At 54.3% G+C, this 18,312-nt stretch overlaps 1 protein-coding gene across 3 annotated transcripts in view; it reads right to left on the reverse strand.

Annotated features, from left to right (window-relative positions):
• Positions 1 to 18,312, reverse strand: part of PHF21B (PHD finger protein 21B) — a gene marked incomplete at both ends in the record, with an annotated part of 92,806 nt that overhangs the window by 2,750 nt on the left and 71,744 nt on the right. For 2 of the 3 annotated variants that reach the window (XM_082666590.1, XM_082666591.1), the window contains 6 exons: positions 729 to 887; positions 1,891 to 1,913; positions 2,999 to 3,053; positions 5,316 to 5,392; positions 7,749 to 7,800; positions 15,960 to 16,100. In XM_082666590.1, the coding sequence (XP_082522716.1) occupies positions 729 to 887; positions 1,891 to 1,913; positions 2,999 to 3,053; positions 5,316 to 5,392; positions 7,749 to 7,800; positions 15,960 to 16,100 (507 nt within the window). Of the gene's footprint in view, positions 1 to 728; positions 888 to 1,890; positions 1,914 to 2,998; positions 3,054 to 5,315; positions 5,393 to 7,748; positions 7,801 to 15,959; positions 16,236 to 18,312 lie in introns of all 3 variants that reach the window. The other variant, XM_082666589.1, reaches the window with a different exon arrangement.

Below are 18,312 nucleotides of genomic sequence, written 5' to 3' on the forward strand. Positions count from 1 at the left end.
CTGGGGGGAAGCCAGGCTGGTTCCTTCTCTCCCTTTTATAAAGAAAGGCTGAGGGGCTTCTTTTTGCACAGAACTTTACCTGTATAGAACTATTTCCTTAGACTCTATTCCCCAAAGCAAGACGCCGGGTTTAAAAAGTGTACACGTCTTTAAGGCAACACGTACGAGTGCCCGCTTCACCGCACCATCGCCAGAAGGGAGTGCTGTCGTTTTTGCTAATTTGATAGCTTTTCATTTGCATGTTGTCATCAGTGAGATCAAACGTGCTAACTGGCACTGTTTTTTGTGGTTTGTGTCGTTAGTGCGGTTCTTCCCTGGGAAATCTGGAGTCACCAAGTCAGACAGCTGCAGAGGGAACCTCTGCTCACTCCGCACCCGTGGTCCTCACCGGCAGTGTCTGAGACGGCCACGATGGGGGCTGCCGTTGGCATCTAGTGGGTGGAGGCCAGGGACACTGCTGAACACCCTGCAGTGCACAGGACGGCCCCCAAAATGGATTATCCTGGGCCAAACGGCAATTGTGCCCAAGTTGCAAAAGGCTGCTCCTCACCCAGCTCCTTCCTCAGCCCTCCACGGCCTTCCCCGCCTCTGCTCACGGCGGGGACGACCCAGGAAAAAGAGACGGTGAGTGGCCTCAGACACTGTGCCGGGTGAGGGAGGGCCCCGCGGTTCCGGGAGATGGTGAGGGTGAGGGTGCGGCCGCTCCCCAGGAGCACGGCCTCCTGTACCTTCTGCTGGCACTTGGGGCACACCCACACGCCCTTGGGTGCTGTCTTGAGGGGCGGGTCCAGGCAGCTGAGGTGGTAGGCCCCTGGGCAGGTACCGCAGGGCTGCAGGTTGGCCCCTCGCTTGCAGGCAGTACAGTGCTCATCGTGGGTGATCTCGTTCTGGAAGAGACGGGAGGGTGGGGGGCGGGTCAGCCGGGCTGGGAGTTGGGGGGTGGGGTGCAGGACCTGCCTGGGGCCCAGCTCTTCTGCCAGGTTCTCAGCAGCTCGAGAGGGGAGGAGAAGGGGTGATGACCAAGGGGACACAGGCCTGGAAACCAGCAGCATCTGGGTCTCCTGCCTCAAAGCCAGCACCCCTGCAGGTGTGTGGGCTCCGCGCAGCAGGCCTCGGGCTCAAGGCACCTGCTGTCCCCACGCCCGGGCCGGCCTACAGCTACAGGGAGGCTGCAGACAACGCCTGCCCGCCACGGCTGCGATCTGCGACACCGCAGGGTTATGGCTGCAAACAACGCGGCCTGACGGAGTTTCAGCACGTGGTGCTTTCCAGTGGTTTGACTGTTACAGGCGTGTAGGGACTGGAAATGCCTTTTACAATCAGATGTGAAACTTAGTAAAGCAAGACACTGAAAATCAACTCTGAAGCCGCGCCCACAAATGAGGTCATGACCAGCCAGCATCCTGGGAAGCGGGGACGTGGTGCATGCGTGGTGGGCTGGGGTCTCACACGATCATTGAAATGTGGGCATGTGGGGTGAGACCCTGAGACCCAAGTCCAGTCCCTTATGAGGTAGGGAATGAAGACCAGAGAGGACCAGCTCTGCCCAGGGTCACACAGCAAGGCCAGACAGAACACACTGGCACCCAGCATCAGCTGCTTCCATTCAGGCCTTCGTGGCTCCTGGTGTCCCTGCGTCTGGAGGGCTCCTGCTTGAACCTGCGGGCTGAGCCCTGTGGTGATGTCCAACTCTGCCGGGCAGGCTGAAAAGTGGACTGGTGGTGTACGAAGCCCTCAGCACCGAGGACGGAGGCCGAGGCCCTCAGCTCCACTCCAGGGCAGCAGGATGCTGGGGTCCCGCGCCCCTTGCCAGGAGTGACCCTACCTGAACTGTATGGAAAGCATGCCCGCCACCCCCCCAACCAGGCGTGAAGACCAGGGGACACGTACCTTCCAGCAGGGGTCCTCATTGGCTAGCACAGGGAAGAAGGGTGGAGAGCATGTTAGAGGGCACGGGAGGGGCACCAGTCAGGACTGGAGTCCACGAGGCCCAGTGTGAAAGGAGCCTGATGGGAGTGTCACAGGCCCCAGTGACTCCTGGGTCCTCCCCCAGGGCCTGATGGGAGTGTCACAGGCCCCAGTGACTCCTGGGTCCTCCCCCAGGGCCTGATTGGAGTGTCACAGGCCCCAGTGACTCTTGGGTCAGCCTGATGGGAGTATCACAGGCCCCAGTGACACCTGGGTCCTCACCCAGGGCCTGATGGGAGTGTCACAGGCCCCAGTGACACCTGGGCCCTCACCCAGGGCCTGATGGGAGTGTCACAGGCCCCAGTGACACCTGGGTTCTCACCCACGGCCTGATAGGAGTGTCACAGGCCCCAGTGACTCCTGGGTCCTCACCCAGGGCCTGATGGGAGTATCACAGGCCCCAGTGACACCTGGGTTCTCATCCAGGGCACCATGGAAGTAAAGGTCTCTGCCGCAGTCATGGCCAGGACCCACCCAGAGGTAGGTTCACCGTGGCCCCTGAGCTCCCTGAGGCACATGGCAGCAGTGAGCTGACCTGCGGAGGAAACATTGCTCCAGGGATCCCTCAGAGTGACTTACTGTCAACTCGTCTTCAGCCATAAAGCACTTCCATTCTAGTGAGTGATGCCAAACCACATATTTTAATGATCACAAAAAACAGTTTTCTTTTTAATTTCTGGAAAGCATACCATCCAGTGGCAAAAACAGCTCCTGCGTGTACACAGCACTCGACGGTTTACAAAGTGCTGTCATGTTCACCCCTCCTGTCACTGTCCCAGCTGAGAGGCCGGGACTATTATGGGCCCGTTTTCTATAGATCAGCAAACCAAGGCCCAGGGAGGTAACGTGGTACGTGAGGACAAGCGTGGCCACGGCGCAGAGGGCCTGGTGAGCTGTGATGCGCCATCCACCGGTCAGCAGCCATGTGGCCGCTGCTGTGGACAGGGCAGGCTGGGTAGCCGGGCCGCTGCCAGTGGAGGGAGGTACGGCCCAGCCCAGCCCACAGCTACCCTGCGGGAGAAGTGCTTACCTCTTGCTGTGAGGAACAGGGGGGTGTTGAGATAGTTGGACGCCAGCCGCTTCCTCTGCAGGAACAGAAAACCAAACCAAACCACCAGATCATGGGGAGCCCTCCTTGGCAACACTGACCCCGCCCAGGGCTCACCCAGCACAGGCTCCCCATCCTGGGCTCCGGCCTCCAGCCGGACACCCACGGCCAGAGGTAGAAACGGGTACAGACACAGGGCCGTGGGGAGGGGGAGAGACAGGTCGGCCAGGGCAAAAGCCAGCCAAGGCTCTGCCCAACAGGTCCGTCCCTGCTCCCCGTGGGCACATCTGCCTCATTCAGGAAGGGCAGTCAGGGCTCTCCGATGGGGGCAAATCAGTAACAAAGCTGACACGTGGCTGTCCCTCTGTGTTCCTCCTGTATTTTCTTTCTCAGCTGGTTCTGGGGTCAGGTGGGGAAATGAGGTGTATTATGGACTGGCTCGCTAAACCCCACTTCTCGGCATGAGTTCCAGGAACCCTGACAACAAAGAGTGGCCCCCAGTGCCCAAAACATCACGGGTAGATGGAAGCTCCTGGTGTGTTCCAGAAGGTGGCTTTAGCAACCACAGGCCACGTGGCTTCAGACTTTGGTGGTTCGACACGGCTTTGGCTGTGGCAAGAAGATGGTTCTAGACTTGGGTGACGGGCTGTAAACCCATCTGTCTCAACGTGATTGGGCCGCGTTCAGGGCCAGGGGAGGGACCCACGGAAGGGCTGCTCCTGGGCTACGTATGTGTCCAGGGCTCAAGGTCACAGGGCTTTGCGTCGGCTCTTGATTCGCTAATCAGGTCATCTCTGGCCGTGGCCACAGGCTTCAGAGAAGAGGTCACGGCCATGCCCACAGAGCAGGGGATGCTTCCATCAGTGAGCACAGAGGACACACCGTCTCCTTGGGTGGAGATGCGGAAACGGCTCCGTGACTCTCACAAATGGGGCCCAGTGCTTGGGGCCCTGTCTCAGGACATGGCTTGCTCAGAAAATTGGGGAGGAAGTGAGCGGGTATAAACACGTGTGTTCTCCGAGCAGGATTCGGGGGACAGTAAAAGCAAGGACAGGCGGGTGGGCTGGGGAGGCAGGCAACGCAGACACAGGTGGGCTCTCCCCACAGGGCCACCCACGGGAGCCCCCCTCCCAGTGAGGGCCAGTTTGTGAGCCATAGATTTGGGACCACTGGCCCAGGCTGACGAACACCCCCGGGGACGCGAGCACGGCATTTCGGTGGCCCTCCTCCGGGCCCTCTGGAATGTGCCAGGCCCTGGCCTCTGCAGACGTGGCTCCACGTCAGGGGGCTGCCCGACTTCGGGGCCTTCACGCAACGGCTTCCATCCTAGGGGAAGATTCCAGGGAGTTTTCCCTAGGAAAGCCCAGGCCGCTGGCAGCCTCTGCAGAGCCGGCTTCTGGGAGATGACATCTGGATTTTAGCCTAGAATTGTGGACTTTAATTTGCAAAGGCAAGAAGATCTCATTGTGGATTCAGGTCCTCCCTGGGAATGTGCTGATGGGAGGGGGCCAAGGCGCTCCCTGGAAGGCATCCTTAAGTCCTGACGCTGCATCGCTGGCTGGTGTCTGGTTACTCATCATCTCCTTACGGGGCACAGCGGGCCCCGGGGCGGGCAGCCTGGACGGGATTTGGATTGGGAGGGGATTCCCTGCCTCGGAGTTCACTTTAATGCCCTATTTTACCAGTTTCGGCTACCCAGGGAAGGTGCACGCTGCCCACCATGAGGAAGCAGTCTTGGAGCCGGGGTACCGCCGTGTGAAGGGGAGCTGGGCTCAGTGCGTCGGGAGGAGGGGAAGCCGGGCGTGCCAGGCCACATCTCTTGTTCCTGGCCTCGCGCCTCCACGCGGAGGGAAGTCAGCTGGAGTCACGGCTGCTCCCTTCCCTCCTCCCCAGGGGAGACAAGGAACCACCCTCACTCAGCCCGGCCCCTTCCGGGCCTTTCTCTCCGTGGCCTCACATTCTCGGCTCTCCAAGTCATGAGCTCCACCGAGCCGGCCGGGCTCCAGAGTTGGGCCTGAGTGGTCCCGGGAGGCCCAGGCGGCCAGCACTGCCTGCGACCAGACCTCGTGCCGGATAATCTGCAACCGGCATCCCCACACCCCCCCCAGGGCAGCCTAGGTGAGGTGCCCCACTGACACCCGAGCCTCTGCATCTGTCTCTCAACTGCCTCTGAGCCCAGGAGGTGAAGAAAGAATTACTGATAGCACTCCCTGAACTCTAATCCCTGGAAGGGCAGGTGAGGGAGGCCAGCCCAGGGGAGCCTCCCCATTCGCTGGTGTGGAGACGGCGGGTCCCTCACCTCTGTCTCCAGGAGGCCGCTGTAGGCGGGGTTCGCTGTGCTTCTTCTCTTCCGCTCCTGGCGCTTGCTCTGGATTTCTGGAAAGGCACAGACGCAGCAGTTACTGGCATCTTCCTGCCCCAGGACCCTGAATGCCTCCTCCGCAAACCCCGGGCGCCACCATCCCTTCCTGCCCTGCAGCCTCTCTGCCCAGCATCCGCGCCCCAGAGTGGCCCCGGGCGGGTGGGTGCCCCCGGAATCGCTCACTCTGAGGCAGGACAGACCTGCTGGCCCCAGGCTGAAGGACTGACTGGTGGGAGGGTGTGAGGTACCCAGAATCCAGGCACCTGCTCTCTGCAAGGCCCCGTGTGCCATCCTCCGGCCCGGGGATGTCTCTCATGGGACCCTGGGGACAGCAGATGCCCACTGGTCAGACGCTGGCCTGGCTGAGCCGCAGGGTGGGACTCCGGGCTCCTGGGAAGGGCAGGGGCAGCCTCTGTTCGGCAGCCTGACCCCCAGGACGCCAGGCACGCGTCCTCCTGATGGGGGCCGGCGTGGTGGGCCTCATGCAGCTTGAGAACTGGGTTTCCCCTCCCCCTTCTCGTTTTCATTTCCTTCCTCTGCTTTGACTGCCAGGTGGGCCCTGCCTCTGCCTGTAGCTGTTTTGACATTATTTCCGAACCTCTGTCTCTTGGACCTGATTTCTTCTTTGAAACTGTTTCAATATTATTCGTGTGTTTCCTGTAAGGCACCTCAGACCCTCTTTGGGAAAAGGCAGGGTCCAAATAAATAAGTATTTAGGGTATCATGGGTGAGAGGGAGGAGAGTTTTCACAATGAGGATGATTTATAAAAATAGTAACATTCCCAGATGTATTCGCAGAGTGTTTTTATCTCAGTTGCCACGACACCCCTGAAAAGTCTGAAAATGTGGTTTTCCTCACGTTGTAGATAAAGAGACTGAGGTTCAGAGTGGGGAGGAGCCTGCGCAAGGCCACCCAGCTGTAAGCTGCACGGCCAGGACTTGAACACGGGACTACTGACGTGGATGTGCAGGCCAGTCCCACGGCCCCAGGCTGCCTCCATGACCCCAAAGGCAGAGCATAAACAGCTCTCAAAGGCTACCAAGCACAGCTGGATTCCTTACACTCAAGTTCAAGCAGGAGTATTGAGACCTTCAGATGGAAAGCTCAGAGAACCCCTTCCGGCCCCGCACAGCAGAAGGAAGGGGGCCGCAAGCAGGGGCTGCTCAGATGAGACTTGCCCACTGGGGCCAGGTCAGTGGAGCCTGGGGGGCTGGGCCACACCCCTGTCCCTCTCCACCCAGATCTACACCCCAGCTGCCGCCAGAGAGCGAGTCAGACCCAGGGAATGCAAATGGAGGTGGCCGTGGAAAGGCCTGGACCCCCCTCCTGGGCACGTTTGACTCAGTTGTGCACAGGAGGCCCGGGCGAGCTGTGTGGGCTCCCCAGGTCCCTTCCCTTCCCCAGGCTTCAGTTACTCACCTGCTGTAATGGAGAGAACCTCCACCTGAGATTAAAGCCTGTAAGTGCCTCGGGCACTGGGGGATCCAGTTCATTCCTTTCCTTTCCTCGATTTTAAGGAGGAAAAGCAAGTGAAGTTTCCTTCCTAAATCCAGATTTACTTGGGGTGTAGGGATGTTTTCACTTTATAAAATATCTTTAGCGGTGAGGTCAGAATCGTGGAGAACACCCTGAGCTGGGAGTCAGGAGACCTGGATTCCAGCCTGGGCCTGATACTGACTGGCTGTGGGACCTCGAGCAAGAGAATCAACTTCTCTGGCCTCAGCTTCCCCACAAGTGCAACCAGAAGGTTGGTTTCCATGCTTTCCAGGCCCTTAGATTCTATGACGATGCACAGATTGATCCCATCGGTAAAGTCAAACAGCACCTGTAGTGTTACACTGACCTGTCTGCTCAAATAATGTTCTGATTTCCACCGATGGGTTTGGGGGCAGACGGGACCCATGGACCAGTTCAACAGCAGGGGAGGTGGTGCTGGGCATTCCTCTTGGTTCTTTACAACAATCCCAGGAGGAAGGGTGGGTTGTTATCCCATTACACAGACAGAGAAACTGAGGCCCAGAGGAGCTGGGGGACTTGCCCAAGCCTGAGTAGTTAGTAACGGCCGAGCTGGGCACCTTGCTCTTATCACTTCACTGTGCTGCCTCCAACTTGGGGGCCGGGAATGCCCAAGGTCCCTTCAATAGACACAGTGGGTTTCGTGCACAGTCACAAGCTGGGAGAGCGGGCAGGCACCCTGGTCTTCGTGATGACCAGCTGGCACTTGGCACCCACCGCGCAGAAGGTGGGTCACACCCGGGCGCTGCCATCTGACCGGGAATCCGAGACCCACTGCTTCTGTCTGATGCCAATTCAGCAACCCCCCGCCCCATCCCGTGGGCCAGGCCCAGCTCCGCCACAAGGGTCCTCACCTTCCAGATGCTCCGTCGTCACCAGGCCCAGCGCTACCATGAAGGCGATTTTCTGAGGGAAGGAAACAGAGAAGGGTTAACGCAGCTTTTCTGTTTTGGGTTTCCTTAGTTTTCATTTCATGCTCTTTCTCCGTCCCGGGACCCCACCCAGGACCCCATATGACGTCAGTCATCCTGTCTCCTCAGCTCCTCTGGGCTGCGACGGTTTCTCAGACTGCCTTCTTTTGGATGACCTTGGCCGTCTGAGGAGGACTGACCAGGAATTTTGTAGGCAGACCCTTGTCTGGGATTCGCCTGGTGCTTTTCTCAGGATTAGACTGGGGTCCTGGGTTTTGCAGGGAGACCACAGAGGTGAAGGGCCCTCGTCCCATCCCCTCGGCGCGCTGCACGCGCCGTCAACATGGCCGATCACTGTGATGTTGACCTTGGTCACCTGGCTGAGGTGCGGTTGTCAGGCGTCTGCTCTGCGAAGTTCCTCTTTACCCCACCCACCGTCCACACTGTCACCTTTGGGAGGAGGTCACGACGCACGGCCCACATCTAGGGAGGTGGGGATTAGGTCCCACTGGTGCTTTTTTTTTTTGGCCATATAGACCATTAAAAAATTGTACATAGTAGGATTGATCAGTATTTTCCTTTGCAGTGTCTGGATTTTTGCATCTTAGCTAGAGACTCTGAGTTTAGAAAGCAAGTTGCTTACGTTTTATCTTAGTACCTAGAGTTTTACTTTTCCATTTAAATTTTTGATCTATTTGGCATTCATCCCGTTGTATACGGTATATATGGATTCATTTTATCCCACGTGGCCACTCGTTTTTTCCAATACCATTGATTGAAAATTCCATCTCTCCGCTTTTCACTGATTTGAGGAGTGAATCATACACACACACACACACACACACACACACACGGCCCTCTATTCCGTTCCTTAAATCTTCCCATCTATTCATAAGCTATCACCTCACTTGTAGTTCTCAAGGCTTTACAGTAATCTGACGGCATTAGAATCCCGTCCCTGTTTTTTCCTGTTCCGAGCTTCCTCGGCTCTTCTCGTTTATTTTTTCATGTGAAATTTAGAAACCATCTTCGGTAGTTCTGAGAACGAGGGAATCAGTTGGTATATTTCCTGGGATGATGCTAAAATTATAAATTAACTTAGGACATAATGACAACCTAATAATATTACATTTTCCTCTCCAAAACCACAAGGTGCTTCTGTTCTTTGTCTTCAGGAGTTTCGAACTTTTCCTCAAACAGGTATCGATCATCGTGTTTATTCCTTGGCATTTCATCCTTCTGTTGCGATCGCAAATGCAGTTCTCTAGAAAGCTTCTAACAGGTTGCTGTGCGTTTCTCTAAAGACTACTGACGTTTGTAAGTTACCACACCAGCCGCCACGCTGAATTCTCTCATTGTCTGCAGCAGTTTTTCCGGTGAGAGTCTCCTGGGTTTTCTACAGCATCTCAAATAGCGACTGTTTACTCCTTCTTTCCAGTTACTTCAATGCTGTTGAAAATAGTTTGCCTCAATCTGTCACCTTTAAATCATATTCTTCGATCCACTGACAGTTCCAACTCCACAAACGCGACAATCTGAGAGCTCATTCCTCCTCTCTCCCTTCTCTCCCTCGCTCTCTGCTCACTTAGGTGAATCTTACACATTAATATTTATGTGTCATCTCGTACATGTAATATTTACATTCTGTGCCAGCACCCTTATCCTGTTTTACTCCATAGTTAAATATGCACGACGCTCAACCAGCGTTGGTGCCAAGCTTTCCCAAGCGTCTCGTGGTCGATGGGGGTTGAGTTTCTAGTAGTTTCTCACGAATGGCTCATGGGAACAACATTTCCTGAGTTCTTGGCAGATTTAGAACCTTTAGTCTGTGGCCTTTCAACGTGAAGGCCATCTTGGCTGCACCTAAGCACCTTGGGTCCCCTTCTCTCTTCCCGCTCTCCTGTGTTCTGGACTGAATGTTGCCGTGGAAAAGTTAGAAGCCGGCCCAGTTGTTCTCCCTCTAAAGCGACTTGATTGCTTTTGCCTGGATGCCTACGGATCCTCTCGTTTCCATTAAAAGTCAGTGACTGGGCTTCCCTGGTGGCACGGTGGTTGAGAGTCCACCTGCCGATGCCAGGGGACACGGGTTCGTGCCCCGGTCCGGGAAGATCCCACATGCCGCGGAGCGGCTGGGCCCGTGAGCCATGGCCGCTGAGCCTGCGCGTCCGGAGCCTGTGCTCCGCAACGGGAGAGGCCACAACAGTGAGAGGCCTGCGTACCGCAAAAAAAAAAAAAAAAAAAAAGCCAATGACTTTACTGGGCTGTGACCCAATGTTAACCCAGCACACACGTCAACTTCCCCTGGAACCTAGTGTGTCCTTGCAGTATAGAAATTAAAGTCTCCTTTCATTTCAGTAAATTTTCTTGAATTACTTTTTAATTAAAGTTTTTAAAATTATTATTATTTGGGCTGCTTTGGGTCTTCGTTACTGCACGCTGGCTTTCTCTAGTTGTGGCGAGCAGGGGCTACTCTTCCTGCAGTGCATGGGCTTCTCATCGCGGTGGCTTCTCTTGTTGCGGAGCACGGACTCTAGGCGCGTGGGCTTCAGTAGTTGTGGCACATGGGCTCAGTAGTTGTGGCGCATGGGCTTAGTTGCTCAGTGGCATGTGGGATCTTCCCGGACCAGGGCTCGAACCCACATCCCCTGCATTGGCAGGCGGATTCTCAACCACTGTGCCACCGGGGAAGCCCCTTGAATTGCCTTCTAAAAACAGTGAAGCAACACCACACCGTGAAAACTCAGGCCCGTCAGATTCAGTCCTGGAAGACGTGTGCTCACGTCAACACAAGACTACGAAAGACGACTGAGGTGGCCGCAGACCTGCTCAAACAGGGGTTCTGAGGTCCAGCAAGTCTCCAGCCAGTCGATGCCAGTGCAGGCTGCAGTTTGGTGCCACCTGGTTGCAGTGTCACTTCCAGGGTCCTGTGGCTGAATGGACAGTGGCCTCTAGGAATCTGCCAGTCCTGGCACCCCCTTCACTGGCCTGAACTGGGAAGGCTGGGCTGGGCCAATACTAGTGGAGCCCATGCTCTGCCTCCTGGTTCCCCACTCGGCCTTCCCTTCCCTCCAGCCCTTCCTCTGCAGAACACAACTTCAGCCCACCATCACCGACATAACAGGAGCAAACTGCCTACCACGTTATAGCCAAATTCATATCGCAGGGAACCGTGGGAAAGTTTTACTGTAGCTCTTCTGCCCCGTCATCCCGGTTTTCTTCTTTAAAGCCTCCAATTATCCACCTGTTGTATCTTCTTTGCTTGTCTTCTCTAGGTACCACTTCCTAATATTTAAAAATCCATTCTTTCTTTTTTGTTTTGTATACTTCTCTCGCTCCTGCCTGCTAGGTCTTCCTGTCTTCTGCTGTGACTATGGTGCCCTGTGCTCCCCCAGTTATGTAGTTATGTGATGGTCTTCCTAATTTTTCCTGAAAATTTCCAGCTCACGTTTCCCTCTCTCCAGTACTTCGGCCTAAATGGCCATCTCTTCCCTCAGCCCTTGTCTTTCGGCACTGCAGCTTCCTTCTTAGTAGTGATTACCGTATTGATTTCTTTCTTTTGATTCATAGTAGAATACTGGACTTTGGGGTAGTGTTTTTTATTTATGGTAAAAATTGCTTCTCTTTCTCGTATTTCTCCTTACGGTGGCTTTGTACTGACTTCACTCTTCACATACGGTGCCTCAGTGGGATTCTGTTTTATCACGCCTCCTTGCTGCCCAACAAGGTCAAGGAGGGTCTGTGGCAACTTCTCTGCTCCTGGAGGCCTTACGGAGGTTCTCTTTCCATATCCCTTTGTGTGGTCCCAGCCCTGTCTACCCCAAGTGCGGCTCACAGACACTGCCTGTCCTTTTGCACTTGAATACAGACTTGTGATCCTCAGCACGGATGAGTCTTTCTGCAACCTGCAGCTCCCTGGCTGTCAGCAAGGCCCCGCCCACACCACTCAGTTCTGCTGCTTCATATATATATGTGAATATATAATTTATACATATATAATTTTATATATAAAATTACACATATATAATTTTTTATGCTTCTTTGCATCTCTGTGCTATCTCTGTGGTACCATATTCCAAAGCACTAATTACCTCTGTTCATCCTGTCTAGTAATTTTTTTTTATCTCAATCACCGTGTTTTTCATTACCAGATGTTCAAATAATTTTTGTAACTGTCTGATGTTTTATTTTCATGATCTTTTTGCTTCATTATTCCTTATTTATTTCAAGTGAATGTTATTCCTTTATTTTTAACTTCTTTGAGTATCCTAAACATATTTAAAAGTCACTGCTACGAATACGCCACAAAATTAGCTTCATCTTGAATAAATTCACGTTCCAAAAGTTGATTTTATTGATTGTCCTTCTTAGCATTAGATCGCATCATGTGTTTTACAATTCTGTCCGCAGACTCACCTCGGGCACTGCTTCTTTTCTTCTCTGTTTCATGTTTCATTTTCCCTCCCTACTGCTTACCCTCGCCTTATAGCAAGTTTGCAGTCACCCTGGCCTTGCCCAGCCCAGGGGTGGCCCCAGGCACAGGCTGGCTCCTGGACTAGCAGGGAAGCCTGGTTCTGCTCCTCTCTTGCCAGAAGAATTCAGGGGACCCACTGCCCCTTGGGAGCCGCCTGGTCACCCTCATCTGATTCTGAACCTGGGGGCCACGGTCTGGGGCATCTGTCATGCTCACTGCCTGTGTTTCTGGGACACAGCGATGCACAGTCACATCTTTACTACTGGCTCTTCCTGCATGCTGTCTGTTGTTGCTGAGGGTTTGCAGCAGAGAGGTATGGTCCAAGCGAGAACTCAAAGCCATACTAATGGGGGCTGTGCTCTGATGGCTTTCAAGAAAGGGGGTGACCAATACAAAATTGAGGAGACCCTGCCATTTTTGATGATGTGGATGAAACTTGAAGGCATTACGCTGAAAGAAATAAGGCAAACAGAGAAACACAAATGCTCTATGATTTCACCTATACATGGAATCTGAAAAAAAATCAACTCTTGGCAACAGAGAACAAATTGGTGGTTGCCAGTGACAGGGGGTGGAGCTTGGGGGAAATGGGTGAAGGTAAGTCAAAAGCACAAATTTCCAGCTATATGATAAATAAGTACCGTACAGCACTGGACTGAAGTTAACAATACTGTCTTGTAAACTTGAAAGTTGCTAGGAGAGTAGATTTTAAAAGTGCTCATCACACAAAAAATAAATAACCATGTGAGGTGATGGATATGTTAACCACAATTACCCTGGTGATCATTCTGCAATATATACATATATCAAATCATTATGTTACACACCTTGAACTTATACCATGTAATATGCCAATTACATCTCAATAAATTCTAAATGGAAGAATGTTTTTAAAAAGAAGACGGGTGACTTGGTTATTTCTGATCTAGCTGCAGGGAAGAACCCATCTAGGGGTTCGGAGCCTGGGCAGGGCCAGGGCAGGAACCGGGGCTGTGGCAGCAGGGATGGCATGGAAGGAGGGAGCATCTGTGTGCACGGGTCTTGCCCAGAGAGGCGGCCGGGGCTGGCGTGTGGCAGGGCTGGAACAGGGCTGGAACTCCTGCTCTGGCTGTCATTCCACAGGGCACGTGCTAATCTGAGGGTGACCAGCTTGGACAGATGCTGCCCGAGGCCAGAATAATGAGTAGCACAGAAAAGGCCAGGCTCTGTCCTAAAGAAGGCAGAGGACTTGGGACAGGAAGGAGACTACGGGGCCTGGGGCAGGAGTCTGGAGCCCTGGTTCTGTCTGGGTCGAGGGGCGGACACGCTGGCCTCTCTCAGCCCGCCTCCTCGTTTGTACGATGAACACTGTAATTCCTGCCCCACCTGCTTCCCAGAGCTGCTGGGAGGATGCGGGAGAAAAGGGGAGGAAGCACAGTTAGCTACGCAGGCTCACTCGGCAGAGAGGGGGGCTCACTGCGCGGGTCCCTTCGATGTCTCGGGTGGGCACTGTCATCTCATCTCATCTCACAGGCGCCTGCGGGCTCAGAGATGCCGTGCGTGTGGGATGTATGGACACTGGGACCTCGACAGCCGCTACCCCAGAAGCCACCGTACAGCTGAGCCTTACAGACAACGTCAGTGTCTCTACCCCAAATCCACGCCCCACCCCGGGGCCCTGAGCCCGCGCCTGGCTCAGCTGGTGAAGTCCTGGGGCAGCTGCTGCTCTGGCCTCAGGTGCTCCTGACTCAGATCCTTCACGAACAGGTTCGAAGGCCGCCACGAAACCCGTGTCTGTGCAGCACGACTGCTCCCAGCCCTCTTCTGAAAGCAACTTTAATAAGGATTTTTACACCAGGACGTGTTGTAATTGCAAGTTCTATTTAAGTCATTACACGTATTTACACTAATTACGTAATTAGCTGTAATTATACTAATTGTATAAATGCACAATAATTGACTAAGATATACTTTGAAAGAACAAAGAGAATGTACCCAGAAAACCTTCCCGAAAATTAAGGGTGCAGCAAACCTCATGGGAGGACAGAAGCGTGCTCATGGGAGCCTGAGCTGCGAGCTGGCCCGGGCCTCACCCCGCACACGGTAGGAGCTCATACATTGCCACCAAATGGAATGGGTTGTCTCTCTTGAGACAAAACTGGGCCTCAGGCCACAGAGGAGACTGGCTCCATCTCAGCCTCCGTGAGTGGTCGACTCTATGAACTCCCAGCAGGCTTTCTAGACATGTCAAAAGACAATAGCCAAGTCACTCTCCTGCTCAAAGATAGTCCATGGCTCCCCACTACCCACGGAATCAAGTCCCACCTGAGTAGCGTGCATCGGGTCTTCCAGGACTGGGCTCCGATGTCCGTCTGTAACCCCATGTCTAGAAATTCTCAGGCACACATGCTACCCACGGTCCAAACAGACCAGCTGACTTTCCTGGGAGTGCTGAGTCCTTTCCCTTCTGCCCGGGCAGTGCCCTCCCCCTGCCTCTTGCTCTTTTACTGAAACCCTACCTGTTCCCCATGTCCCTTCGATTGTGCCCCTCCCCTGCAAGGCCTTCTGCAGTCCTTCCAGATGGAAACACGGCTCTCTCCCTCTCCCTGGATCTCCCACAGCTCAGAATCTGTAACTCTCTGATGACACCTGACAATTTTTTAACCCAAGTTCAAGTCCTAGTGGCCGTGCCTGTGCCTGCCAGTAGGAGTGAGTTTCCCTAGAGCCGGGACAAACTACATCTGCCCCGTCTCAGTGTCCCCACCCTCAGCCCAAAGCCTGGCCTGCAGCAAAGGCTAAGACATGATTGACAAATAAATGAATGGATGAATGACTTCTTTGGATGACAGCACTTTGATAAAAAGAATCAGAAGGAACGGGAGGAGCCCAGAGGGATCTCTTCTGCCTGCTGGGGATGGGTGGTCAGGGAAGGCTGCCTGGAGGAGATGGTTTCTGAAGGGAATCTTATAAAATAAAGCAGTCAATAGGGAGAGAAATGGGGGCTAAGCAGGGGCAGTCACATGGAGAAGGGCCCAGGGGGTGGTGATTTGGGCCCAGGACGGCTGAGGATGCAAGCAGGAACACAAGGATGTCGCTTGCTGTGACCAAAAATCCCGCAAAGAGCTGATGTTTAAGGCCTTCAGGGTCCTGCTGTGCCACCTTCAGACATTCAGTGAACAGTGGGGTGGAGGGAGGAGCAGGGCTGCTTTAGGGCCACATGTGCCAAGAGCAGCGCTGTCCCCTGGACGGAGGGTCCTGAGGACAGGGGGACGGGTGGGGACAGCGGGGGCTTGGGGTGGTGGGTCACAGCCAGCAGTGCCCAGGCACTGTTCTGGGGCCTCGGCAGACACTGACTCACGAGATCCTCCCAAAAACGCCGCCAGGAAGGCAGACTCATCCGTGCCGTCCTCACAGATGAGGAAATGGACGCGATCTGCTCCCCACCCCCGCGCACCCCGCCACACCTGCGCTGCGATGCAAATCCAGGCGGTCTGGTCTACGGCTGGTGCTAACCACTGCCCCACGCTGCCGCTTAGCCAGCAAATCCCGGACACACAACGGCTGAGACCTCAGCTCACTGGGCCAGTGCTGCCTGGAGCTCCCACGGCCCAGGGCGCCTGTGCTCTGGGCTTGTCGGGGTGAGGCCCGTCCCCACTCCCTGGGCAGCCGTGTCCTACAGCGGCCCCCAGACCACAGCCACCCACCTCGGGGTTCTCCTGGCTCGGGGGCCGGTCTTCCTTCTTCTTTTTGGTGGCCTGAGCTCCCTGAGATGGCTCCTCTGTGGGCGGCCGCGACTCCGCCGTGCTCTCGGGCTGCGTCTGCACTTGAGGCTGAATGATGATGACCTGGGGACGGGGCAGAGGGGTGAGGGGGGAACGGGAGGGCCCAGGGAGGGCAGGCCCACAGAGCCCAGGGCCAGGTGTGTCCGCCCCAGACGGGCACGGGGCCTCGAACGGCGGTATCACAGAGGAACGAGGAGGCTTGCACCCACCTCTCCAGTCCACGGGGTGCCTGCACCCTAAGGAGAGTCTGCACGAGAAACGGTCCTGGTTTAGGAACCAGAAGGCCTGGGTCCAATCCTGTGCTACTGGCTCCCGGCTGTGTGGCCTCGGGGAGGTCACTTCACATCTCTGAGCCTCAGCTTCCTTATCAGTAACACCTTCGCAATACCTACTTCCAGGCAGGATGTGAAGATTCAGGCGGAAGGAACACTCAAGGCAGGTTGGTTTCTTTCTCCCCAGTTCACATGCAGGAAAACTGAGGCTGAGAGGGCTCAGAACTGCTCCCTGCCTGAGCTCATCAGGTTAGGTAGCAGAGGAGCTGGGACCCTTCCCGGGTCTGTCTGGCTGCCTGCCCTGCTCCCCCCTCCCCAGGCCACTGTTTCCGAGGTGCTCAAACCTGGCCTGGGGGTTCGGGCAGGTGGGAGAAAGGAGGTCCCGTTTTGCTCACTCTGAGGGGCGCTGCCAACCCTGGGGGGATGGAGAGGGGGAGGGGAGTCTAGACCCCACTCAGCATCAGGCAGAGCAGCCCCGATCCAGCGGTCCTCATGGGGCTCAGGGCTCATTGGTTGGGGTGAGGTGCCTGGAGCTGAGAAGTCTGAGATTGACTTCTGCTGCCCGGCCTCTCCCTAGGCCACAATCGCCTTCACCTGTGAATCATCTAGCTTATTTATGTTTTTGGACATTGAACTGGGAAACAATCGTTATCTTTTTCATGGATCTAGGTGAAAGAATCTACCAGGAGCAGCCCTGGGTCTGGCCTCAACCAGGAGTGACTCGAACTGTTTTTCCCTCCTAAGAACACATAGTGACTTGTGAATTGTTTCCTCGGATACTTGCAGCAGACTTTTTTTTTTTCTTTTTTTCTTTTTCTGTGACTTGTGAATTTGAACCTCTTACACATGAAGAGAAAATGCATCCCGTTTTTCTGCTGGCTTAAGGGAAAGGACTTTGTTCTTCTTTGTAACATAATTTTGAAATCCCAGAATTCTCTGGATGGAAAAAAATGCTCCCTTTTTATATCCATGGGAAGAAAACAGTAAGATCTCCCCAGAAAAAGGGGCAAAGAATACCCTCAGATGAGTCACATGGAAGGAGACAGGATTCTTGAAAAGTACAGGGAAACCTTCAAGTTCAATACTAACCAAAGGAATTCCGCTTTCAACGACCAGCATCTGTCTGCATCAACTAAAGGAGCAAAAAGCATTTTAAAATGACAACACTGGATGCTAGTGAGGTTGCAGTGAAACAAGCACACTCAACCAACAAACGTCTGCTAAGCTCCCCCTCTGGACCAGGTCCCATCCTGGGGTGCGCGTTTCCTCACTGGAACTTGCCATCCGACCCTGGCTGGCGATAACTCTTTAGGCTTGGAGAATCCTTGGGGATACTGTCCATAAGTGGGAGAGCTCAAAAACATACCCAGAAATGTACTGAGTGCAATAACATACGGCTGCAGGAAAGTGGCTGACACTAGGGCTGGGAAATAGGGGACACGGGCCATAAGCAAGAGAGGGGCAGCCTGGTGGACCCCTGAATTGGAAACAGAGGAAAAGAGACCAAAGAGAGGAAATGGAACCTCCTATGCAGCCCCAAACACCTCACACATCATCAAGGAGCTCAGACGGGAACAGGAAGAGGATCTTAGTTTTAGTTTTAAATCTTGGCAACAAATCATAGATATTCCGTTCAGGCACCCGGGGTCCAAAAAGTCCTTGACTATCTCCCTCCATTGGCAGAGACTCTTCCAGTGGTCCACTTGGCCACACGTTTTATTAATTAATTATTCCAACAAGTGAAGTAATTCATCCATCGACCAATCATTCTTTTCCTACTGGTATTAATTCATTCAGCCACACAGTCTTTTGTCCACATATTCATTCCCTTGTACCCCCATTATTCCCACGCCAATTCATTCATTCATCCACACCCTCATTCACACACCGTTCATTCTACCACTGACTCATTCATTCATTTGTACACGCCCCACCCCCACCCCCCCATTTATGCACCGATTCATTCACTTATTGTTCATTCCCACGCTGTTCATTCAGTCCTC

The sequence above is a fragment of the Grampus griseus genome (genome assembly GCF_964374135.1).
Source record: "Grampus griseus genome assembly, chromosome: 11".
NCBI classification, from domain to species: Eukaryota; Metazoa; Chordata; class Mammalia; order Artiodactyla; family Delphinidae; genus Grampus; species Grampus griseus.